This window comes from Trachypithecus francoisi, unplaced genomic scaffold (genome assembly GCF_009764315.1).
Source record: "Trachypithecus francoisi isolate TF-2019V2 unplaced genomic scaffold, Tfra_2.0 Lachesis_group20, whole genome shotgun sequence".
Classification (NCBI taxonomy): domain Eukaryota; kingdom Metazoa; phylum Chordata; class Mammalia; order Primates; family Cercopithecidae; genus Trachypithecus; species Trachypithecus francoisi.
In genome coordinates this window covers 44982212-45001343 of record NW_022681466.1, presented here as the reverse complement: position 1 = coordinate 45001343, position 19132 = coordinate 44982212, and the positions used below count along the sequence as shown (strand labels likewise).

The 19132-nt window shown below is 44.7% G+C and overlaps 1 protein-coding gene and 1 non-coding gene across 3 annotated transcripts in view; one reads left to right on the top strand and one right to left on the bottom strand.

Moving 5' to 3' along the window:
- The first annotated feature begins 4736 nt into the window (after positions 1-4736).
- Positions 4737-19132, top strand: part of ITGB3 (integrin subunit beta 3) — a 60661-nt gene continuing 46265 nt past the window's right edge. Inside the window, exon 1 of one of the 2 annotated variants that reach the window (XM_033184095.1) lies at positions 4737-4890. In XM_033184095.1, coding sequence (XP_033039986.1) covers positions 4812-4890 — 79 coding nt within the window. In that variant the 5' untranslated portion in view covers positions 4737-4811. Of the gene's footprint in view, positions 4891-4952; positions 5827-19132 lie in introns of those variants that run through there. The other variant, XM_033184096.1, reaches the window with a different exon arrangement.
- LOC117068074 lies at positions 10105-10167 on the bottom strand. Its single transcript, XR_004430942.1, has one exon. It is a non-coding gene; the product is annotated as a U7 small nuclear RNA (small nuclear RNA).

The following is a 19132-nucleotide window of genomic DNA, read 5'->3' as shown; positions in this document are numbered from 1 at the left end:
ATTTAGGAGGTTGAGGCAGGAGAATTGCTTGAACCCGGGAGGCAGAGGTTGAAGTGAGCTGAGATTGTGCTACGGTACTCCAGCCTGGGTGACAGAGCAAGACTCCATCTCAAAAAAAAAAGATAAAAAACTTAAAAGTTACTAGAGAAAGCTAGGCATAGTGTCTCACGCCTATAATCCCAGAACTTTCAGAGGCCAAGGCAGGAGGATCTCTTGAGGCCAGGAGTTTGAGACAAGCCTGGGCAACATAAGAAGACTCTGTCTCTACAAAGAATTTAAAAATTTTCTGGATGTGGTGGTGTGTGCCTATAATTCAAGATACTCAGGAGGCTGGAGTGGGAGGATTGCTTGAGCCCAGAAGTTCAAGGCTACAATCAGCTATGATCATGTCACTGCACTCTAGCCTGGGCAACAGAACAAGATCCTGTCTCAAAAATGAAATGAAATGAAATAAAATAAAATAAATTGGGGCCACATAACCTAGAGAGCATAAATCTTAGAAAGGATTTGGAAACTGTCTCCAAATAGATGGAGGATATCTAAACGATGTTGAATAGAGTAGCTAGAGAAAAACCTGGGACAATTTGAGCAGCAAAATAATGATAGTACTGGATTATTAGTCCTGCAATAAAATAAATATCCATGAGTTTATACTGACATAAATAAACAAATTCTAAAGTGGAAGAGAAGGAACAGCTCTTCTTTACTGTTCAATGTTAATCAATAACTGTGTAAGAAAAAAGAAAATCGTAAATCACTATGAATCAAATGCCACAGTAAGAATTGTTGCAGTTAAGAATCATCAATGGATGATAAAATTAGTGGGTGAAATTATGAAACCATTATGATATTTGCATAAAATTAAAGTATCCTCCCATTAAATATGTATTGATTACAAAGAGAAAAATGGTAGCTTTTTTTCTTTGTATTTTTTTACTTTTATTATCCATCTGCTAAGGCCCTGTCATTCACAGAAATGACAGCTTTATAGTGAATAAACCTGGCAGACACCACTTCAACCATATGATCAAAGTAATAAGCCATATCAACATCATATACTCCTTGATATGATGTACTGAGAAGGCACAGCATCATTTTCACAGTATTCTTGTCCAAAATGAGAAAACAGCAGACAAGTCCCAAATAAACATAATACTACAAAAACAGGCCTAGACTTTTCTTTTCTTTTTTTTCTTTTTGAGATGGAGTCTTCCTTTGTAACCCAGGCTAGAGTGCAGTGGTGCAATCTCGGCTCACAGCAACCTCTGCCTCCCAGGATCAAGTGATTCTCCTGCCTCAGCCTCCCAAGTATTTGGGACTAGAGGCACGTACCACCATGCCCAGCTAATTTGTGTGAGTGTGTGTGTGTGTGTGTATCTGTGTGTGTGTGACGGAGTCTTGCTCTGTCGCTAAGGCTGGAGTGCAGTGGCGTTATCTTGGCTCACTGCAACTCCTCCTCCCTGGTTCAAGCAATTCTCCTGTCTCAGCCTCCCGAGTAGCTGGGATTACAAGTGCCCACCATGATGCCTGGCTAATTTTTTGTATTTTTGGTAGAGATAGGGTTTCACCATGTTGGCCAGGCTGGCCTCAAACTCCTGACTTCAGGTGATTTACCCCTCTTGACCTCCTGAAGTGCTGGGATTATAGGTGTGAGCCACCACACCTGACTCTTTTTTTGTATTTTTAGTAGGGATGGGGTTTCGCCATCTTGGACGGGCTGGTGTTAAACTCCTGACCTTAAGTAATCCACCCACCTCGGTCTCCCAAATTGCTGGGATTATAGGTGTTAGCTACTGCACCTGGCTGGCCTAGACTTTTCAAAAGTGTCAAAGTGATGAATGAGAAAGACTGAGAAAATGTCACAGATTGAGGCCAACTAAGGAGACATGATAACTAAATACAATGGATTAGACCCTGGACCAGAAAAAGAACATTAGTGGGAAAAATGGTAAAATTCAAATTCTGTAGCTAGATTAATTAATAGTATTATATCAATGTTAATTTCCCATGTTTGATAATTATGATGTAGAAATATAAGATGTGAACATTAGGGGAAGCTGGGTGAAGGACATAAGAAAACTCTCTTTGGTATTTTGTAACTCTTCTGTAAGTATTAATGATTTCAAAATAAAAAGTTAGGGAAAAAATCCAGGAGGAGAAGACAGAGAAACAAGAATATAAAGTTTGATGGCAGACTTCTCACCAGAGATGATGGAGACAGCAAACAGCAGACCATCTTTAATGTACATGAAGAGACAAGTCTCAATCCATTTAGAAGTTTATTTTGCCAAGGTTAAGCACATGCCCATGACACAGCCTCAGGAGGTCCTGAAGACACATGCCCAAGGTGGTTGGGCTACAGGTCGGTTTTATACATTTTAGGGAGACAAAAAACATCAATCAATACATGTACGTTGAACATTGGTTCAGTCCAGAAAGGCGGGACATCTGACACAGGGACTTCCAGGTCAGAGACAGATTCAAAGATTTTTTGATTGGCAATTGGTTGTAAGAGTTATTATCTAAAGACCTAGAATCAATAGAAAGGAATGTCTGAGTTAGGATAAAGGGCTGTGGAGACCAAAGTTTTATCATGCAGATGAAGCCAAAGGCTTCAGAGAGAATAGATTGTTAATGTTTCTTATCAGATTCAGAAAGTCTATTCTATCAGCCTTAAGGTCTTTGTGCTGATGCTAATGCTGGTCAGCTGTGAGGCGTGTTAAACGACCCCCCCCACCCCCACCTTCCCCAAACCTGCTTCACATCATGGCCTGAACTAGTTTTCAGATTAACTTTGAAATGCCTTTGGCTGAGAGGAAGGGTCAGTTCAGACAGTTGTGGAGGGGGCTTAGAATTTTATTTTTAGTTTACAGATTCTTACAATTTACATAGAATTGTTCAATATTAATTCAACATAGGAGATTGTATGATAAGTTAAGGAGGAATATTGTAATACCTAGAGCACACACACACACACACACACACGTCCTATAACTAGGCAGCCAGTAGAGAAAAAAATCATCCCTAAAGAAAGCAGAAAAAGAGAAACAGAGAAACCAGCCAAAAAGATGGAATGAATAACAAGATAGTAAATGTAAACACAACCATTAATTACTATACTAAATGTGAATGGACTAGCTCCTTTGCCTTCCCTGGGGCTGGGAGTGCAGTATGGACTCACTTGCACAATTGAGTCATGTTTGCTAGGGCTTGGGTTGTGGACTTAGCATATTTGCCGAGGCCAGTGCCCACCCCAAGTGGTTGGTGCCAGCAGGGATAGGCTGAGGAGACACCTAAGTGGCTGGAGATTGGTTTGATATATATGGGAATGGAGCAGATAAGTAAATATTTTAGGCAGAGATGTAACCAGGCCATGTGACCTGAACTTTGCTCCAGGGTGTTGAAATTGCTGTTAAAACGCTTCTGGCCTAGAGGCCCTCTGAAGCCAGGGGAGAGAGATGGAGCTTCAACCTGAAAGCCCAGGTCAGAGGGCCCAACTACCCTTTGCAGAGCTGGCTCTTTCCCTTGCAAATTGCTAGTGACGCTTCTGCTGATATGTGTCACTGTTAAGGTGTATCCTAGTGTTTGGGAGGGTGGGGCAGGAGGTGGAGGATTGTCAGAAAAAAATTACATGGAAAAGAGGGCATCCGAGATGTTTTGAAAGGTAAGTGGAATTTTCCAAGTGGAAAAAGGAAGGAAAATCAGTCAGACAGGAAGACATGGAACGTTTGGGAATGACATGTATCTTCTTGGACTAGGGTGTGAGATGGGCTGGAGAGATGGGTCAGGGCCAGTTGTCTGGCATCTTGTGTGTCTCAGAAGAGAGTGGGGACTCTGCGTAGGGAAGCCCAGGGCCACTCTGAGAGCCCTAAAAGGGAGCTGATGCCTCAGGCCTTTTTTTTTTTTTTTAATCACCATCAGGGCTACCCAATGGGGTGGGCTGCACTACCCCGGCTACTTCCTAGTGGCCTCTTGCTCATAGCCAGAGTATTTTGCCTCTCTGAGCTTCCAGAGGTTTTAAGTCTGGGGAAGATCCAGGGACTCAAAGAAAGATTGGGGTGGGAGTTAAGGGGCCACAGGTTGGGGGAGTCAGACAGGAGGCCTTTGAGGAAAATAGATAAAGTCCCAAAGCCTGTGAGTGTGAATTTGGAGGCAATATGCTGTCTGTGTTCTGAAACGTTTTCAGACACCGGCTAGGTGCAACCAAGTGTTTGTAGGGTGAGGCTCTTCATGGACTCATCACTGCTTACACAAGCTTGGGATGTGGTCTTGCCCTCAACAGGTAGGTAGTCTACTGGAAAACCAAACTAGGCAGGAAAAAAATTAGTTAATAATAAAGGACTGAACCGGCTCAGAGAAGGCATTCAACAGATGTTTGTCAATCAAATGAATTAAAGTGTGAATGAATGAAACTCGAGGCAGTGGGTGAATATGTCCCAAGAATCCAAGTGAAACACGATATCCCGGGAGGCGGGACTGGAAGGGTCCAGAGAGGGGTCACAAGCTCCTGGCCTTTCTGAGCTCCCAAGTGCCCAGTCGTGGACCCCCGGGACCAGGATGCGCTGACAACCTGGCTGGCAGGCGGGTCCTAGTGGGCGAGGCGAGGAAGGCGGCGGGAGAGTAGCAGCAGTTTCCCACCGCTCCCTCTCAGGCACAGGGTCCAGAGAAGCCCGAGGGGAGGAAGCGCAAGTCCGTGGCCCGCCCCGTTGCGTCCCACCCACCGCGTCCCCTCCCCTCCCGCTGCGGGAAAAACGGCCGCTGGCGGCGGCGCCCACTGTGGGGCGGGCGGAGCGCGGCGGGAGGCGGACGAGATGCGAGCGCAGCCGCGGCCCCGGCCGCTCTGGGCAACTGTGCTGGCGCTGGGGGCGCTGGCGGGCGTTGGCGTCGGAGGTGAGTGAGGCTCTGGCTTGGCAGCGACGCAGCTGCCCCAGGATCCGCGCCGCGGTCAAGTTGCGGACTTGGAGCCGGGAAACCCGGAGGGCTGGTTCAGCGCGTCTGCGCTTGGAATGCGCGGGTCCTGGCTGGGGCCGTCGGAGCCGGGAGCTGGGGACCTTCCTGGCCCGGCGGTGGCGGGGCTGAGAGATGCCTGGTGCCTGTGGGCGGGTCCTCCGGGACGCCGAAGCCATCAGCCAGGCTGAGAGCCTTACCGGCCGCCGCGGCGCTCACGGTGCGGTGGGCTCATCTCTGAGTCCCGCAGTCAGCCCGGGCTGCGCGCGTCGTTGGTGGTCCCGGTCGGGCCAAGGACTCCTGGCCCAGGAGCCAAGGCGAGGTGGGGCTTCCGGGGGTTGTTCCCGGGCCTTGGCAGAGGGATGCCGCCGTAGCTTCCTGGGTGAGAGCGAGCGCGCGCGCGGGTTAGCCAGTTTCCCCACATTTCCAATTTCTCCTGTTGTGCTTTCTTCAAAAGGTTTTTTCTTTTTCTTTTTTCTTTTTTCCTTCAACTTGGCTTCCTGCGGGATTGTTTTGGAGCAGGATGAGGGCTTTGCCTCCTCCAGTGTCCCTGGGTGGCAGCGGTGCCTCTACTCCCGGGGCAGACCCTGCACCCGAAGAATCTCTACTGTATTGGGGAGCCATGAAAAGGCTCCTTTGGGCCGGTGAGATCCTTGGCTTTGTCTTCGGCTGCTGCGCACACCGTCAGCCGTCAAGGCAATCGGCACTCGGCTTCTTTGGTGCTGGGGACACAGGTGGAGGGATGGAGGCGGGCATATCCCGGGATTGCTGACCGTGGTCCTCTTGGAGTCGTTGGTGATTTTGCCTGGGGTGGGGAGAAACCCTGGCTCCTGGTCTGCTGGGGCCGCCTCTGTCTCAGAGGATGACACAAGAGCGCATGTAAGTATTTTTAATAAAAACTGTAGTACTCGTAAAACAACCTACACCCTGCAGAAGGGATTTGTTATTTTATTTTATTTATTTATTTTTTGAGACTGAGTCTCCCTCTGTTGCCCAGGCTGGAGTGTAGTGGTGGGTTCTCGGCTCACTGCAACTTCTGCCTCTTGGGTTTAAGCGATTCTTCTGGCTCTGCCTCCCGAGTAACTGGGATTACAGGAGCCTGCCACCACGCCTGCTAATTTTTGTATTTTTAGTAGAGACAGGGTTTCACCATGTTGGCCAGGCTGGTCTCGAACTCCTGGCCTAAAGTGATCCACCCACCTTGGCCTCTCAAAGTGCTGGGAATACAGGCGCGAGCCACTGCACCTGGTCAGGATTTATTTTAAAAAGGGAAGCTTTGTTGATAAGTTCACTTCAAAGGTAAACTATTCAAAAATACTTTAGTGATTCCCTTCAAGACTCTTCTGTGTATGTATAGACGTATAACTCATCCTGGACAGGGCAAGGATATCTTTTTTTTTTTTTTTTGAGATGGACTCTCGCTAGAGAGAGGGAGTTTCTCCATGTTGGCCAGGATGATCTCGATCTCTTGACCTTGTGATCCGTCTGCCTCGGCCTCCCAAAGTGCTGGGATTACAGGCGGGAGCCACTGCGCCTGGCCAAGGATATCTTGAAGGAGGAATTACAGTTGACGTATAGGGGAATATTGCAGTGGTTATTGCTGAATTTCCTATGTGACAGGGACTAAAACAGATCAGCTGATAGTGTTCGAGTGCAGTCTGATGACTATGACACAGAAATAGGAATCTCCAGCATTCTGCCCTGGGACATGTGGAGCCTTGGATCAGATGCGGGGAATGGAGAAATCTACCAGGGCAACTCAGTCAAAAAAAAAAAAAAAAAAAAAAAGATATCCTTTTCCTGTCCAGGATGAGATGCTTGCCTCCATGCACTTACAACAATTTTTGCTGTCATTAAAAAATTTTCACATTCACAGTATTCCAAATTCACTTTGGAGTGTATTGGATTCCACTGCGTTGACATACCTAAGTTTGCATTGAAGGATCCTTTAAGATCTCTGGTCAGGCACGGTGGCTCATGCTTGTAATCCCAGCACTTTGGGAAGTGGAGGTAGGAGGATTGCTTGAGCCCAGGAGTTCAAGACCAGCTTGGGCAACATGGTGAGACCTAATCTCTACTAAAAATTTAAAAAAAAAAAAAAAATCCTTAGGAGATCTGTTCACAGATTAATCTTGTGATTGGGATGATTCCAGAAGTGGTGATGGGTTGGGCTGGGCTAGCCCCATACTCTCTTTGAGAAGCAGCATACAGTAGTGTTTAAGGGCGGGGGCTCTAAAGTCAGACTTTCAGAGTAATACCCCACCCCCAACTCTGCAAAGTAGTTTCTATATTTATATCTGCCATCCCAGTATTGGTGGCAGGGTCATGAGATCCCTGGGGAAGCAGATAGTGGGATGAGAGTAGGACAGTTGGGTTGGGACTCCAAGTGTCGAAGGTGCACAGAAAGAGCTGAGTGGGTGTGGAAGTGGCACAGAGAGGTTGTCCCAGGGTAGTAGAGTCTGCTTTGGGGAGAACAGAGGTTGACTGAGGATAGCATCACGTTTTTTATTTTATGTACAAAGATGATCTTTTTAGCTTCACCCAGGAAGTGTGGGTTCTGTGTCTTCCTCGTGTTTAGGTTTTTATTCTGATCTAATTAGGTCTAAGCTGAGGTATTTATTTCTCTTCTGGAGTTTATATCCTAGAAACTGTCCAATTGAAGCCCTCTGCAGGAATCCTCAGGTCCTGGAGAAACACAGGAGGAAGGCTTGTTGGCTTCGGAAAGGGAGAGCTATGGTTTAAAACCAGTAAGATGTGGGTTTGATTCTTGACTTTGTCTCCTGTAGGCTGTGTGGCCTTAAATAAGTTACCTAATCTCTTGAGTCCTCAGTTTCCTCATTTGTAAGGTGGAGGAAACAATGCCTATGATTATGCTGATTAAATGAAACAGAGGCACAAAATAAGTATTTAATAAATAACAACTACTATTTTCGTTATTCTTCCTATCCATGCTATCTACCATGTATTGGAGGCAAAAACTGTTACCACTTCATGTGTAAGCACTATGCAGGCTTTCAGAATGAAACTGATGGGGTCCCTTTCCCTACACATATGTGAGAGGTGGTCCCTCTTATTTCAACTCATTCCTCATTGCTGACTTGGCATATCTCAGCTACTCTAACCCAGCAAGAATCCACAGAAGCAGCCAAGGAGCAAAAAGGTTTATACATTTGCTTTACCCATGAGAAAACCGCAAGCTCTGTATCTGAAAAAAGAGGAAGATAAAAGGATCTATAAGATTTCAAGTTCCACGAGGAGAGGGACATGTCTATTTTGTTCAATACTCTATGCCCACTGCCTGGCACATAGGCAGCAAAATAAATATCTATGGAATGCTATGAAAAGCCATCTATAGATGATGTGCCTCTCTTTAAGAAACCCAATATTTGAATATTTGCACTCATTCATTTAAGATCCTCAAGTGCTGTTTGGATAATCTGGAGGGTATTAAAACATAGCCACGATTTTGAATTCTTTAGGCATTTGAGCTGCTGCACTGTTGCACCATTTAGACCTGTGATCTGAGAGTGTGAAAAACTCAAGGGATCCTCTGTAAAGTGTCTGCGTTTTTTTTTTCCTCCTGGGAGGAGCCAGTAGAAGGGCAACATTCTCCTTTCTCCCCTTTAGACGTGTGGATGTGAGGGCAAAGGTGAGGAGTGACAGAGGTCTCCTGGGAAGACCATAAGATGGGGTAAGCACACCACAGTGAGGAGGGGGAGTCTGGCTATGACTCTAGAATTTCTTGATAGAAATTTCTCCTCTAAAGCTCCCCACCCTACTTGGGATCTCTGGTTATCATCCCCTCCCAGTCCCAAGAACCCTTCTTCCCTTGTTGGCAGAAATCTCCAGGAAGCATGCCCACAGGAACCACAACTCATGAATCAGCAGACAGATAATTAACTGAGGGAGTGACTGAGCAGCTTCAGGGATGAACCGCGTCGTTGTACCCAGCCCTCTCTGCTGCCCACAGAGTGGGCCTGCTGCTCCACCCCATCGCCTCTGCTCCCTCTTCCTGAACCTTGGTCCTTCCTGAGTGGGACCTTCATTGTGCCTGATGGAGCTCAGGCCACTAGTGGAAATGAAGGTGGGAGAAGGGAAATGACTCTGTTTAGGGGAACTGCGTATTCTCCATGTGAGAACTGCTGGCATTTATTGAAACGTGAAACTCTCCAGCAAAAAAGTGATAGCATCTGCCTTTCTGTCCATGCACGCAGTCTCACCAGAAACACTCTTTTTTTTTTTTTTTTTTTTTGGTTAGGTAATTCAGGTATAATTTTATGTACAGTAAAATTCACCCTTTTTAGTGCGTACAGTTGTATGAATGTTGACAAATGTATACAGTCAAGTAACCATTGCCATTATCAAGATACAGAATATTTCCATCATCCCCCAAAGTTCCCCTAAGCTCTTTTTTTTTCCTTCTTTTTCTTTGTAGAGGCAGGGTCTCACCATATTGCCCAGGCTGGTCTCGAATTTCTGAACTCAGGCAATCTGCCCACCTCGGCCTCCCAAATTGTTGGGATTACAGGCATGAGCTACTGTGCCAGGTACCCCCCAGCTCTTTTGTAATTGATACCCTACCCTCAACCCTCGTCCGTTGCAACCACTGATCGGTTTCCTGTCCCTGCAGTTCTGTTTTACAAAATGTCATATAAATGAAATCATGCAGTGTATAGACTTTCAGTCTGGCTTCTTTCACTTAGCATAATACATTTGGGGTTCATCTATGATGCTGCATCTATCAGTAACTCTAAGACATTGTCTGACGCCACTCCATCATCCTCAGTGTTGGAACAGTTACCCTGAAAGCAGTGGGACCGGATCCATTAAACCTTGAAGGTGCTACCCACTTTCAGTTTCTAAATTTTCTAATTGGATAGATGTATTTGGCTATATATAAGCCATTAGATTTTTCCATGTGCTAAGTAGTTAAAGACTTCAGGATATTAGAGAGGATTTTGTAGCAACCAACACTTAGTATTCTTGCTCATAGGAGTAACAGATATTTTGTGGCCAAATATTGTATGTCATGATGCTTGGAGCCAGAAGTTGTTGAGTAAACCTGGGGCTATTCTACCTTTTTACATTTTTGGTAGCATCTCTGAAAAAACAACCCACTTGACTTTTTTTTTTTTTTCCTCTTTTTTTGGGAGGGTGGGTGGCTTTTTAGCCAAAACCAGAAAGCCTGATAGACAAATTCTAACACCAGACGTAACACTAGATGTCTTCTGTTTTTCTGTCATGTTCGCATGAAAAGACTATTTACTCACCCCCCTCTTTCTGTTTTATAGTTGAGTTAGTTCAGTTTCTTAGTTCAGTTAGTGAAGATGTTTAAATATTCAAGGAGAGAAGGAGAAAGAATGAGGTGATACTCATCTTTAAAAAGTCAAAATAACAAATATTGTTATTTCTCGGCCGGGCGCGGTGGCTCCTGCCTATAATCCCAGCACTTTGGGAGGCCGAGGCGGGCGGATCACCTGAGGTCAAGAGTTTGAGACCAACCTGACCAACATGGAGAAACCCCATCTATACTAAAAATACAAAATTAGCTGGGCATGGTGATGCATGCCTGTAATCCCAGCTACTCGGGAGGCTGAGGCAGGAGAATCGCTTAAACCCAGGAGGCAGAGTTTGCGGTGAGCAGAGATCACACCATTGCACTCCAGCCTGGGCAACAAGAGCGAAACTCCGCCTCAAAAAACAGAACAAAACAAAACAAATATTGTTATTTCTCAAATAGGTTCATCCACATAGGATCATTGTCAGTCATTAAAATTGCTAATTCCCTTCCAATTCTATTCCTCTATAATGTTCATATTAATCAGGTGGTGTATTCTGTTTAGACATTTTCCCCTCGCATTTATGATTCTTTGTGTGTGTGTGTGTGTGTGTGTGCGCGCTTGTGTGTGTGTATTCCTTTATTTAAACCCGTGATATATAGTACTTTCTTTCATATAGAAAAAACCTCAGTGCGGAAAGAACAATTTATCTGGAATTAAGAAACTTACATTTGATTCACAGTTCTGCAGGCTTTTTCATCAGCTTGCTGGGTGACTTTGAACAAGTCACCTTACTTTTAGACCTCAGTCTCTTGCTGTCCCAGGGGCTGCAAAGTGGGACAGAGAAGATGAAGGGAGATACTTCAGTGTGCTCCTGCCCCTCCCCACCACCTTCAACTGGAACTCTTTTAACTAATTAACAATTTGGATTTCATGTAATGATTTCTTTGGGAAAAAAAGAAGATCCTGCTGTTAAAATCAAGCTTGAAAAACTTTGCACTAGAAGAGAGCTCCAGAAGCTTGGCAGAAGACACATTCAGTAGCCACTTAAAAAGTCCCTGTAGTCAACACTGCATCTCTTTGCTAATGGAATTTTTGGATAGAGAAACCTGGGTCTATGAGATCCACCGATGGCTCCAAACCCCAACTTTAGCCATTGCGCTTGTTCAACTCCAGATTGAACTTTTGCTGGAGCCGCCTGCAGGGAGCATCTTTGGCCAGTCCCCAGGGGAGGGGAGGGTAGCATTTCCTTCCTGGGGCTTCCACAAGTTGAGAACAGACCATACTGTCCTGGGCAGTTCTTGAAGGCTGTGAGAGTGGGCCTGACAAAGTTTACTCCTTTTTTTCTCCATTCTCTTTCATTATTATTATTATTGTTGTTTAAAATTAACAAATAAAAATTATATATATTTATGATGTACAACATGATGTCTTGAAATATGCACACATTGTGGAATGGTTAAATGAAGTTAAATAACATATGCATTACCTCACATACATACTTATCATTTATTTGTGGTGAGAACACTGAAAAATCTCCGCTCAACAATTTTCAGGTAGATGACATGTGGTTATTAACTTTAGTCACCATGTTGTACAGTGGATCTCTTGAACTTATTTCTCCTGTCTAACTGAAAATTTATATCCCTTGACCAGCATCTCCTCATGCAACTCATACCCCAAAGCTCATTCTTATGTTCCTGCTAACTTTGCCATTCCAAGAGGTTTTGATGCTGAAGGTGCAGTTTGTAGAAAGCCCAGCAGACTCTGCGGAGCCTACATTTAAATCAATGCAAATGTCTACAGGGAGGCAGAACAGAGGACATTTCAAATTAGCTTTAATTTTCTTTTAGCTTATAAAAGTAATTAAGCTTATTATTAAAAAAAAAAGGCAGCTCAGAAATATAATGCAGCAAGTACAAGTACCAGTTCCTTGTAGTCTTGTCCTTAAAGATAACCACTGCTGATAGTTACTGCAGAGTTTTTTCCTATGTATTTGTCAACATATATAATTATTTATCATTATTGTTATTTCTCAAATAGGATAATCAATAATAGGATCTTTTTTTTTGAGACAGAGTCTTATTCTGTCACCCAGGCTGGAGTGCAGTTGCGCGATCCTGGCTCACTGCAACCTCTGCCTCCTGGGTTCAAGCCATTCTCCTGCCTCAGGTTCCCGAGTAGCTGGAATCACAGGCATTTGCCACCACGCTCAGCTAATTTTTGTATTTTCAGTAGAGACAGGGTTTGGCCACATTGGCCAGGCTGGTCTTGGACTCCTTACCTCAGGTGATCCACCCGCCTCAGCCTCCCAAAGTGCTGGGATTACACGCATAAGCCACCGCACCTGGCCCATTGTCTCTTAATAATATACTCTAGGCATCTTTTTATGTCAGCTTATGGCTTTCCATTATTTATCCCAAGAGCTATAATTCTAGCCATAAGGCATACTGTTTGTTATATGGATATATTAGAATTTACTTAACCAATTCCCTGTTGGCAGACATTGGGGTCATTCCCAATTATTTGCTACTACAAATAAAGCTGCAGGGGATATCCTTATTCATTTATTATGCACCTTTGTTCGAGTGTTTCTACAGACTTAATTTCTTGAACAAAAGTTGGTGGGTCGAAGGGCATGCATATTTTAAATTTAAATTTTAATAGGTGTTGTCAATTTGTCCTCCAAAACGGTTGAACCAGTTTGCTTTCCTACCAAGACAGGCTGGCAGTAAGGACTGGTGATAGCACCACAGCCTGCTGTCCACACCCATAACACATGAGCTGGGGGAGGAAGGCTGCAGAACTGGACAGCAGGATGCCAAGGAGGTCACCAATAGGGCACTCCTGGACTGAGCCTCGGACAGCTTGGTACAGACCTGCTTCTTCTGTATACTGAATGAGTCAGATGAGAGGTGGGGTCGATGCTAATAAAATTTTCCAGAACTCTTGAGATGCAGTGTTTGAGTGAAATATCAGACCATCAGGAAGAAATGGCCACTTGGTGCACTGCTTGAGGGTTCTTATGTCTTGGGTTCCTAGGCTTCCTAGGGTATGAGTCCACCTGTTGATGCTTTCTGGCTGGAAGAGTGGATACTTCCAGGACTGGCAGCACCTTGAAGATCATCGAATTTGACCCGTTTGTTTTACCAAAAAGCAAAAAGGTTGTTTCTGAGAAGTGAAGTGACTTGTCCAAGATCATACAACTGGCTCAGTGGCATTGGTTGGGTCTCTCCCTGGGGGCTCTTGTCTCCTGCCCAAAGTGATTTCTTCACTATATCCTGTTAGGGACAAAGGGCCCTTTCACATCTGACCCTGAGGTGGAGGGGAGGGGATGGGGATTCCTGGTGTAGGAAGTGACTAGAGTGAAAGTAAGGGGGAAGGAAATGAACATTTATTGAGCATCCGCTATAGAGGGTTCTTTCATATGTGTTATGTCATTTAATCCTAACAACTTGGGAGCACTGGGGAAAGGAAGCAGCTGTCTGGAGTCTCCAGTGCTTGGCCGATGTGGCTGGTTAGACCCGTTAAATGCTACAGAGCAGTTATAACTTCTTGACTACGAATGTGACTTAGACTCAAAGAGGCACTGGGCCTTGGAGAGAGCACCAGAGAGATGAAGGGATGTGTTTGAGGTCATATGGTCAGAGGAAGGGCAAAGATGGCTTTAGACATGAGGTTTCCTGCTGCTTTGCATGCCGTTTCTGTCATAGCCACCATGTCTGTTGTTTTACTGCCCCTGCCTTACCACATTTCTTGGGAGCTGGGTGTTAATTTTAGACCACGACCTTAGAGAAGACAGGGCACCATCGCGGGATGGGATTTATGCAGTTTTCAGTACATGACAACCTAATTAACCTTATTGGAGATGATAACCAGACATAATCTGGCTTCATTTACAAGGACAGTACCTGCCCTAGATTTTCCCATTAGCATCATCTTGAAGTGTCAGCTCCACAGAGAGACCTTTCTTGACCACATGCTCTAAAGGAGACTCCTTCCCTCATTGCTTGCTATTCCCCGCCCTTTTTTTTCCCTTTGAGACAGAGTCTCACTCCATCACACAGGCTGGAGTGTAGTGGCACGATCTTGGCTCACTGCAAACTCCGCCTCCCAGGTTCAAGCAATTTTCCTGCCTTAGCCTCCCAGGTAGCTGGGATTACAGGCGTGCACCACTTTGCCCAGCTAATTTTTGTAGTTTTAGTAAAGACAGGGTTTCGCCATGTTTGCCAGGGTGGTCTTGAACTCCAGACCTCAGGTGATCTGCCCGCCTCGACCTCCCAAAGTGCTGAGATTACAGCGTGAGCCACCATGCACGGCCTATCCTGCTTTATTTTCTTACAGCATGAAGGGCCAATGAAAGGATGTGGCCAGTGGTCAAGACATTTGAACTTTGTCTACAGGGAATCCACTTGCTCAGACAAAAATCCTTTCTGTCTTTTTCTTGTGAACAAAAGTTCTCTGAAAAGGAGTTGGGAGGAAAGACTTTATTCCAATGAACAGTTTGCAAATTGGGGAAACTCAGTTGTTGGTGTCAGAATTGGGGGTTTATAATGTAAGTTCCTGCCCAGGTTCCTGATGAGGTCCACTTATGCAAATGAACAATTCCAACTTGCTTAGTTCTGTTTGGTTGAAACAACTGAGGCCTGTCTGGTCAAGGCAGCAAAGCCCTGACTGGTTATTTTAGGTTAGCTCTGGAGGTTCCAAAGTTGAACAGAGGTGTTGATTTTCAGGGAACTCAGAGTGGGTTGTGACCTCTAGTCAGCAAGTGGCAGCTTTGCTCTATTTAAAATTTAGGCCCACTTAGCCACTCTGGATCTATCTTGAAGGATTGGCTCTTTCAGGTTCACATTTGTTCACACCCTCATGCCCTATGAGCCATACATCAGCAAGTCTTTAGATGGAACGTATCTAAAGTCTGACCACATCATTGACTCCGCTACCATCCAAATCTGCTGCCATCTGTTGCCTGGATTATTTTAGTACATTTCTAATTGAATAATAAATCTCTTTCCTTTTTACTTCCCTTCTTTCTGTCTTCCACTCAGCAGTCAGGATGATCTTTTTTCGCTCACCTCTGCTCAGATTCCTCAGTGGCTTCCCACTATGTGGAGAAAAAAGCCACACTCTCTACCATGGCCTATAGCTTCCTAGTGTTCTGGTCCCTAATGGCTCCTCTAAGCTCCTCTGTGCTTCTCTCTTCCTCCTTTGTCTCTCTGCCTGCTGTTTCTTTAACAGGCTGATGTCCATCCAGATCTTGTCTTGGGTTCTTTCTGGAATGTCTGTGCCTTAGATCTTCCCATGATTCCCTCTTTAACATCATTTTGAAATGTCAGCTCCATAGAGAGACCTTCTCTGATCACATGCTCTAAAGGAGAATCCTTCCCCTCATTGCTTGCTATTCCTTTATCCTGCTTTATTTTCTTACAGCATTTGCCACTGTTAGATATTGTGCATTTTTGTTGTGTATTTTTTGTTATCATCTTTCTCACTAAAATGTAAGCTTCATGAGAGCAGGGGCTTTGTTTAGTTAATCAATGTGTCTCCAGTGCCTAGGAGAGTGCCTGGCACAGGTAGATGCTCAATGAACATTTGTCGAGTAAATGAATGAATGAATCAATGACTACTGACACCACTGATATATACCGGTAGAAAAATGTACAGCTAAAGTAACCACTTTTCAAACCTTATCCATATGTGGATTAAATGCATCAAAAATTTCATTTCATGCTAGCTTTTTTCAATCATGCAAAGTATTTCATGGCAGTGTTCTTCAAAATCATGCCGTATAAATGACGGAGGTGCAAATCCATTTTGTATTAGTTTCTTAGGGCTGTTGTAACGAAGCACCACAAACTGGGTAGCATAAAACAACATAAGTTCATTCTTGTTGGAAGCTAGAAATCCGAAATTAAGGTGTCAGCAGGCCTGTGGTCCCTCTGAGACTCTGGGTAGAATCATTCCTCCTTCCTAGCTTCTGGTGTTGGCTGGTAATCCTTGGTGTTCCTTAGTTTCTGGCTGCATCACTTCAATCTCTGCCTCACGTGGTATTCTCTCTGTGTGTCTCTGTCTTCATGTGGTGTTTTTCTCTTCTCATAAGGACATCAGTCATGTTGGATTAGGGCCCACCCTAATGACCTCAATTGATTACATCTGCAAAGACCTGATTTCTCTGTAAGGTCATGGTCATGGGCACTGGGGTAAGGACTTCAACATATCTTTTTTGGGGACATAAGCCAACTTATAACACATTTTAATATTGGTGGAGGCAAATTATACACAAATATTTTCCAATGTTAAATACCATAGGTAACTGGCTCTGATATACTTAAAAACAGTTTTAAATCTCTGAAATTAGGATATATACTATATCCACAGTGTTAGATTTGATGAAATATGGTTGCCTGGATTCTCTACAGCTTACTGGAGCTTTTTGCTCAGAGCACAGAGGTGTGCGTTACCTTAAACTCCACCTCTTTGTCTCCTCCTTCTTTGAGTTACTTAGCTGATGCTACATTTAAGGAAGGCACAAAATTAAAATAAACTTTCTTGGCCACTTGCTCTAGAGAAACCACTTGTGCCTATGTAGGACAGTTAGCATGAGATGTTTTGTTTTTTCATGAGTCACACGACCAGGTGACTACAATGAGGCACCATGTGAGTCACCCACTGTCCCCATGGACCTAATTGGGAAGTGACCAGTCGAAGGTCAGTGGCAAGGCTGGGGACCCAGATTAGAATTCCTTTCTGGCAGAGTGATAGATGTCCATAGTGTTTGCAGCTCATCCTCCCTTCTCGATCAACACCTCTCACTCTGACTTAGCTCTCTCCTGTAGTCCCCTGTCCTCTTTAGGGTGGCCTGTTCCTACAGTCCAACATCCTGTCTCATTGGACAACATGTCCTCAAAATAGCCCCCATTGACGCATTATGACTTCCACTGGATCTAGTTCCCTCCCTTGTTTCCTTTGTTCCTTCATTTTTCCCACCCTTTGTCTCTTTTCTGGTTCTGTGATTCGAGCTGATGTACCAAACCACAACCTTCTACTTCTACTTTCCAGGCAAACTTCTTGGCTGGTCTTGATTGGATTAAAATTTTTATTTTCAAAAAACTTTTTTGAGGCAGGGTCTCACTTTGTTGCCCAGGCTGGAGTGCAGTGGCACGATCACAGCTCGCTGCAGCCTCAACTTCCCAGGCCCAGCTGATTTTCCTGCCTCGGCCCCCTGAGTAGCTGGGACTGCTGGTGCATGCTACCATGCCCAGCTAATTTTTAAAAAAATTTTCATAGAGATGGGGGTCTCACTATGTTGCCCAGACTAGTCGCCAACTCCTAGGTTCAAGCAGTCCTCCTGCTTTGGCCTCCCAGAATGCTGGGATTACAGGCATAAGCCTGGATTTTCAAAGACTAATATTCCTAACCCCATGTAGAAGCCACATCTGACAATTAAACATTTTACCCTGGTGTGATACTTTCTGGCTGCACACTCCCACCACTCCTTCTGCTCAGGGCATACTAAACTTCATGTCAAGTATCCCCTAGAATGATGTCATCAAGGAAAAAAAAGTATTCACCTGCCCTAAACAACCTGAGACTCAGGATAAAAACAACAATAAAACCAATATAAATTATAGCAGCAGCAGCAGCATTTATTGAGTACTTTCTGTGTTCCAGCTGTTGTGCTAGAGTTTTACAGGGTTTGGTTTATTTCATCCTTATAACCACCCTGTGAAGACTGGGGTCAATCCACCTTGTCCCCGGCTCTGGCTAACCTATCAGAGGAAAGGGGTGGTAGGAGGTAGGAGTTGTTTGTTCTTTAAGTGACATTATGGTGTAGATTCCCACTTTAGCAGGACTGAGTCTGGGCCCCAGAGAATGAGCAGGAACATAGGCTTTATGAATGACTGGAAATAGAGGCCCAAACTTCTTCCACATGTTCAGGAGGGAGTGGTGGTCTCAGAGCAACAACTCATTGAATCAGCATGGGCCCAGTGCAGAGACTTCTGATGAGTCAGTCACTTTTAACCACTGCATTCCAGGGAACTGTCTGGGTAGCAGGACTTGGTTGGGGGTAATATGGGGAGTTCATTGGTTCTCATGAAATCAATCTGTGATTAATTAAAAAGAGTGGATAAAGGGACTGGGTAACCACGACTCTCCAGGCATGACTTCCTAAAGAACAAATCCTGGCACCTCATTTTATCCTCTGGGGTCAGGGACCACTGGTTCACTGGGAGGGACCTGCTGTTATTTATTTTGTATCTTGCAAAGCTTCCTGTTGTGGCTCACAGAGACTCATAGGGATCAAGGACTCATAGGGAAATGCTAATTTGAGAATAAATGGATGGTTAATGGATAGACTGGGAAAAGTCCTAAAAAGTAATCTGACAGTGTCTGTATTAGTTCATTTTCATGCTGCTAATAAAAACATACCCAAGATTTGGTCGTTTATAAAGGAAAGAGGTTTAATTGACTCACAGTTCAAGATGGCTGGGGAGGCCTCAGGAAACTTACAATCATGGTGGAAGGTGAAGCAAACACGTCCTTTTTCACATGGTGGCAGGAAGGATAAGTGCCAAGCAAAAGGGAGAAAAGCCCCTTATAAAACCATAAGATCTCATGAGAACTCACTCACTATTATGAGAACAGCAGCATGGAGGTAACTGCCCCCATGATTCAATTACCTCTCATCAGGTCCCTTCCACAACACCTGGGGATTATGGGAACTACAATTCAAGAGGAGATCAGGGGTGTGGGGTGGGGGCCACACTGCCAAACCATATCATTTCACCCCTAGCGCCTCCCAGATCTCATGTCCTCACATTTCAAAACACAATCATGACTTCTCAACAGTTCCCACAAATCTTAACTCATTCCAGAATCAACCCAAACGTCCAAGTCCAAAGTCT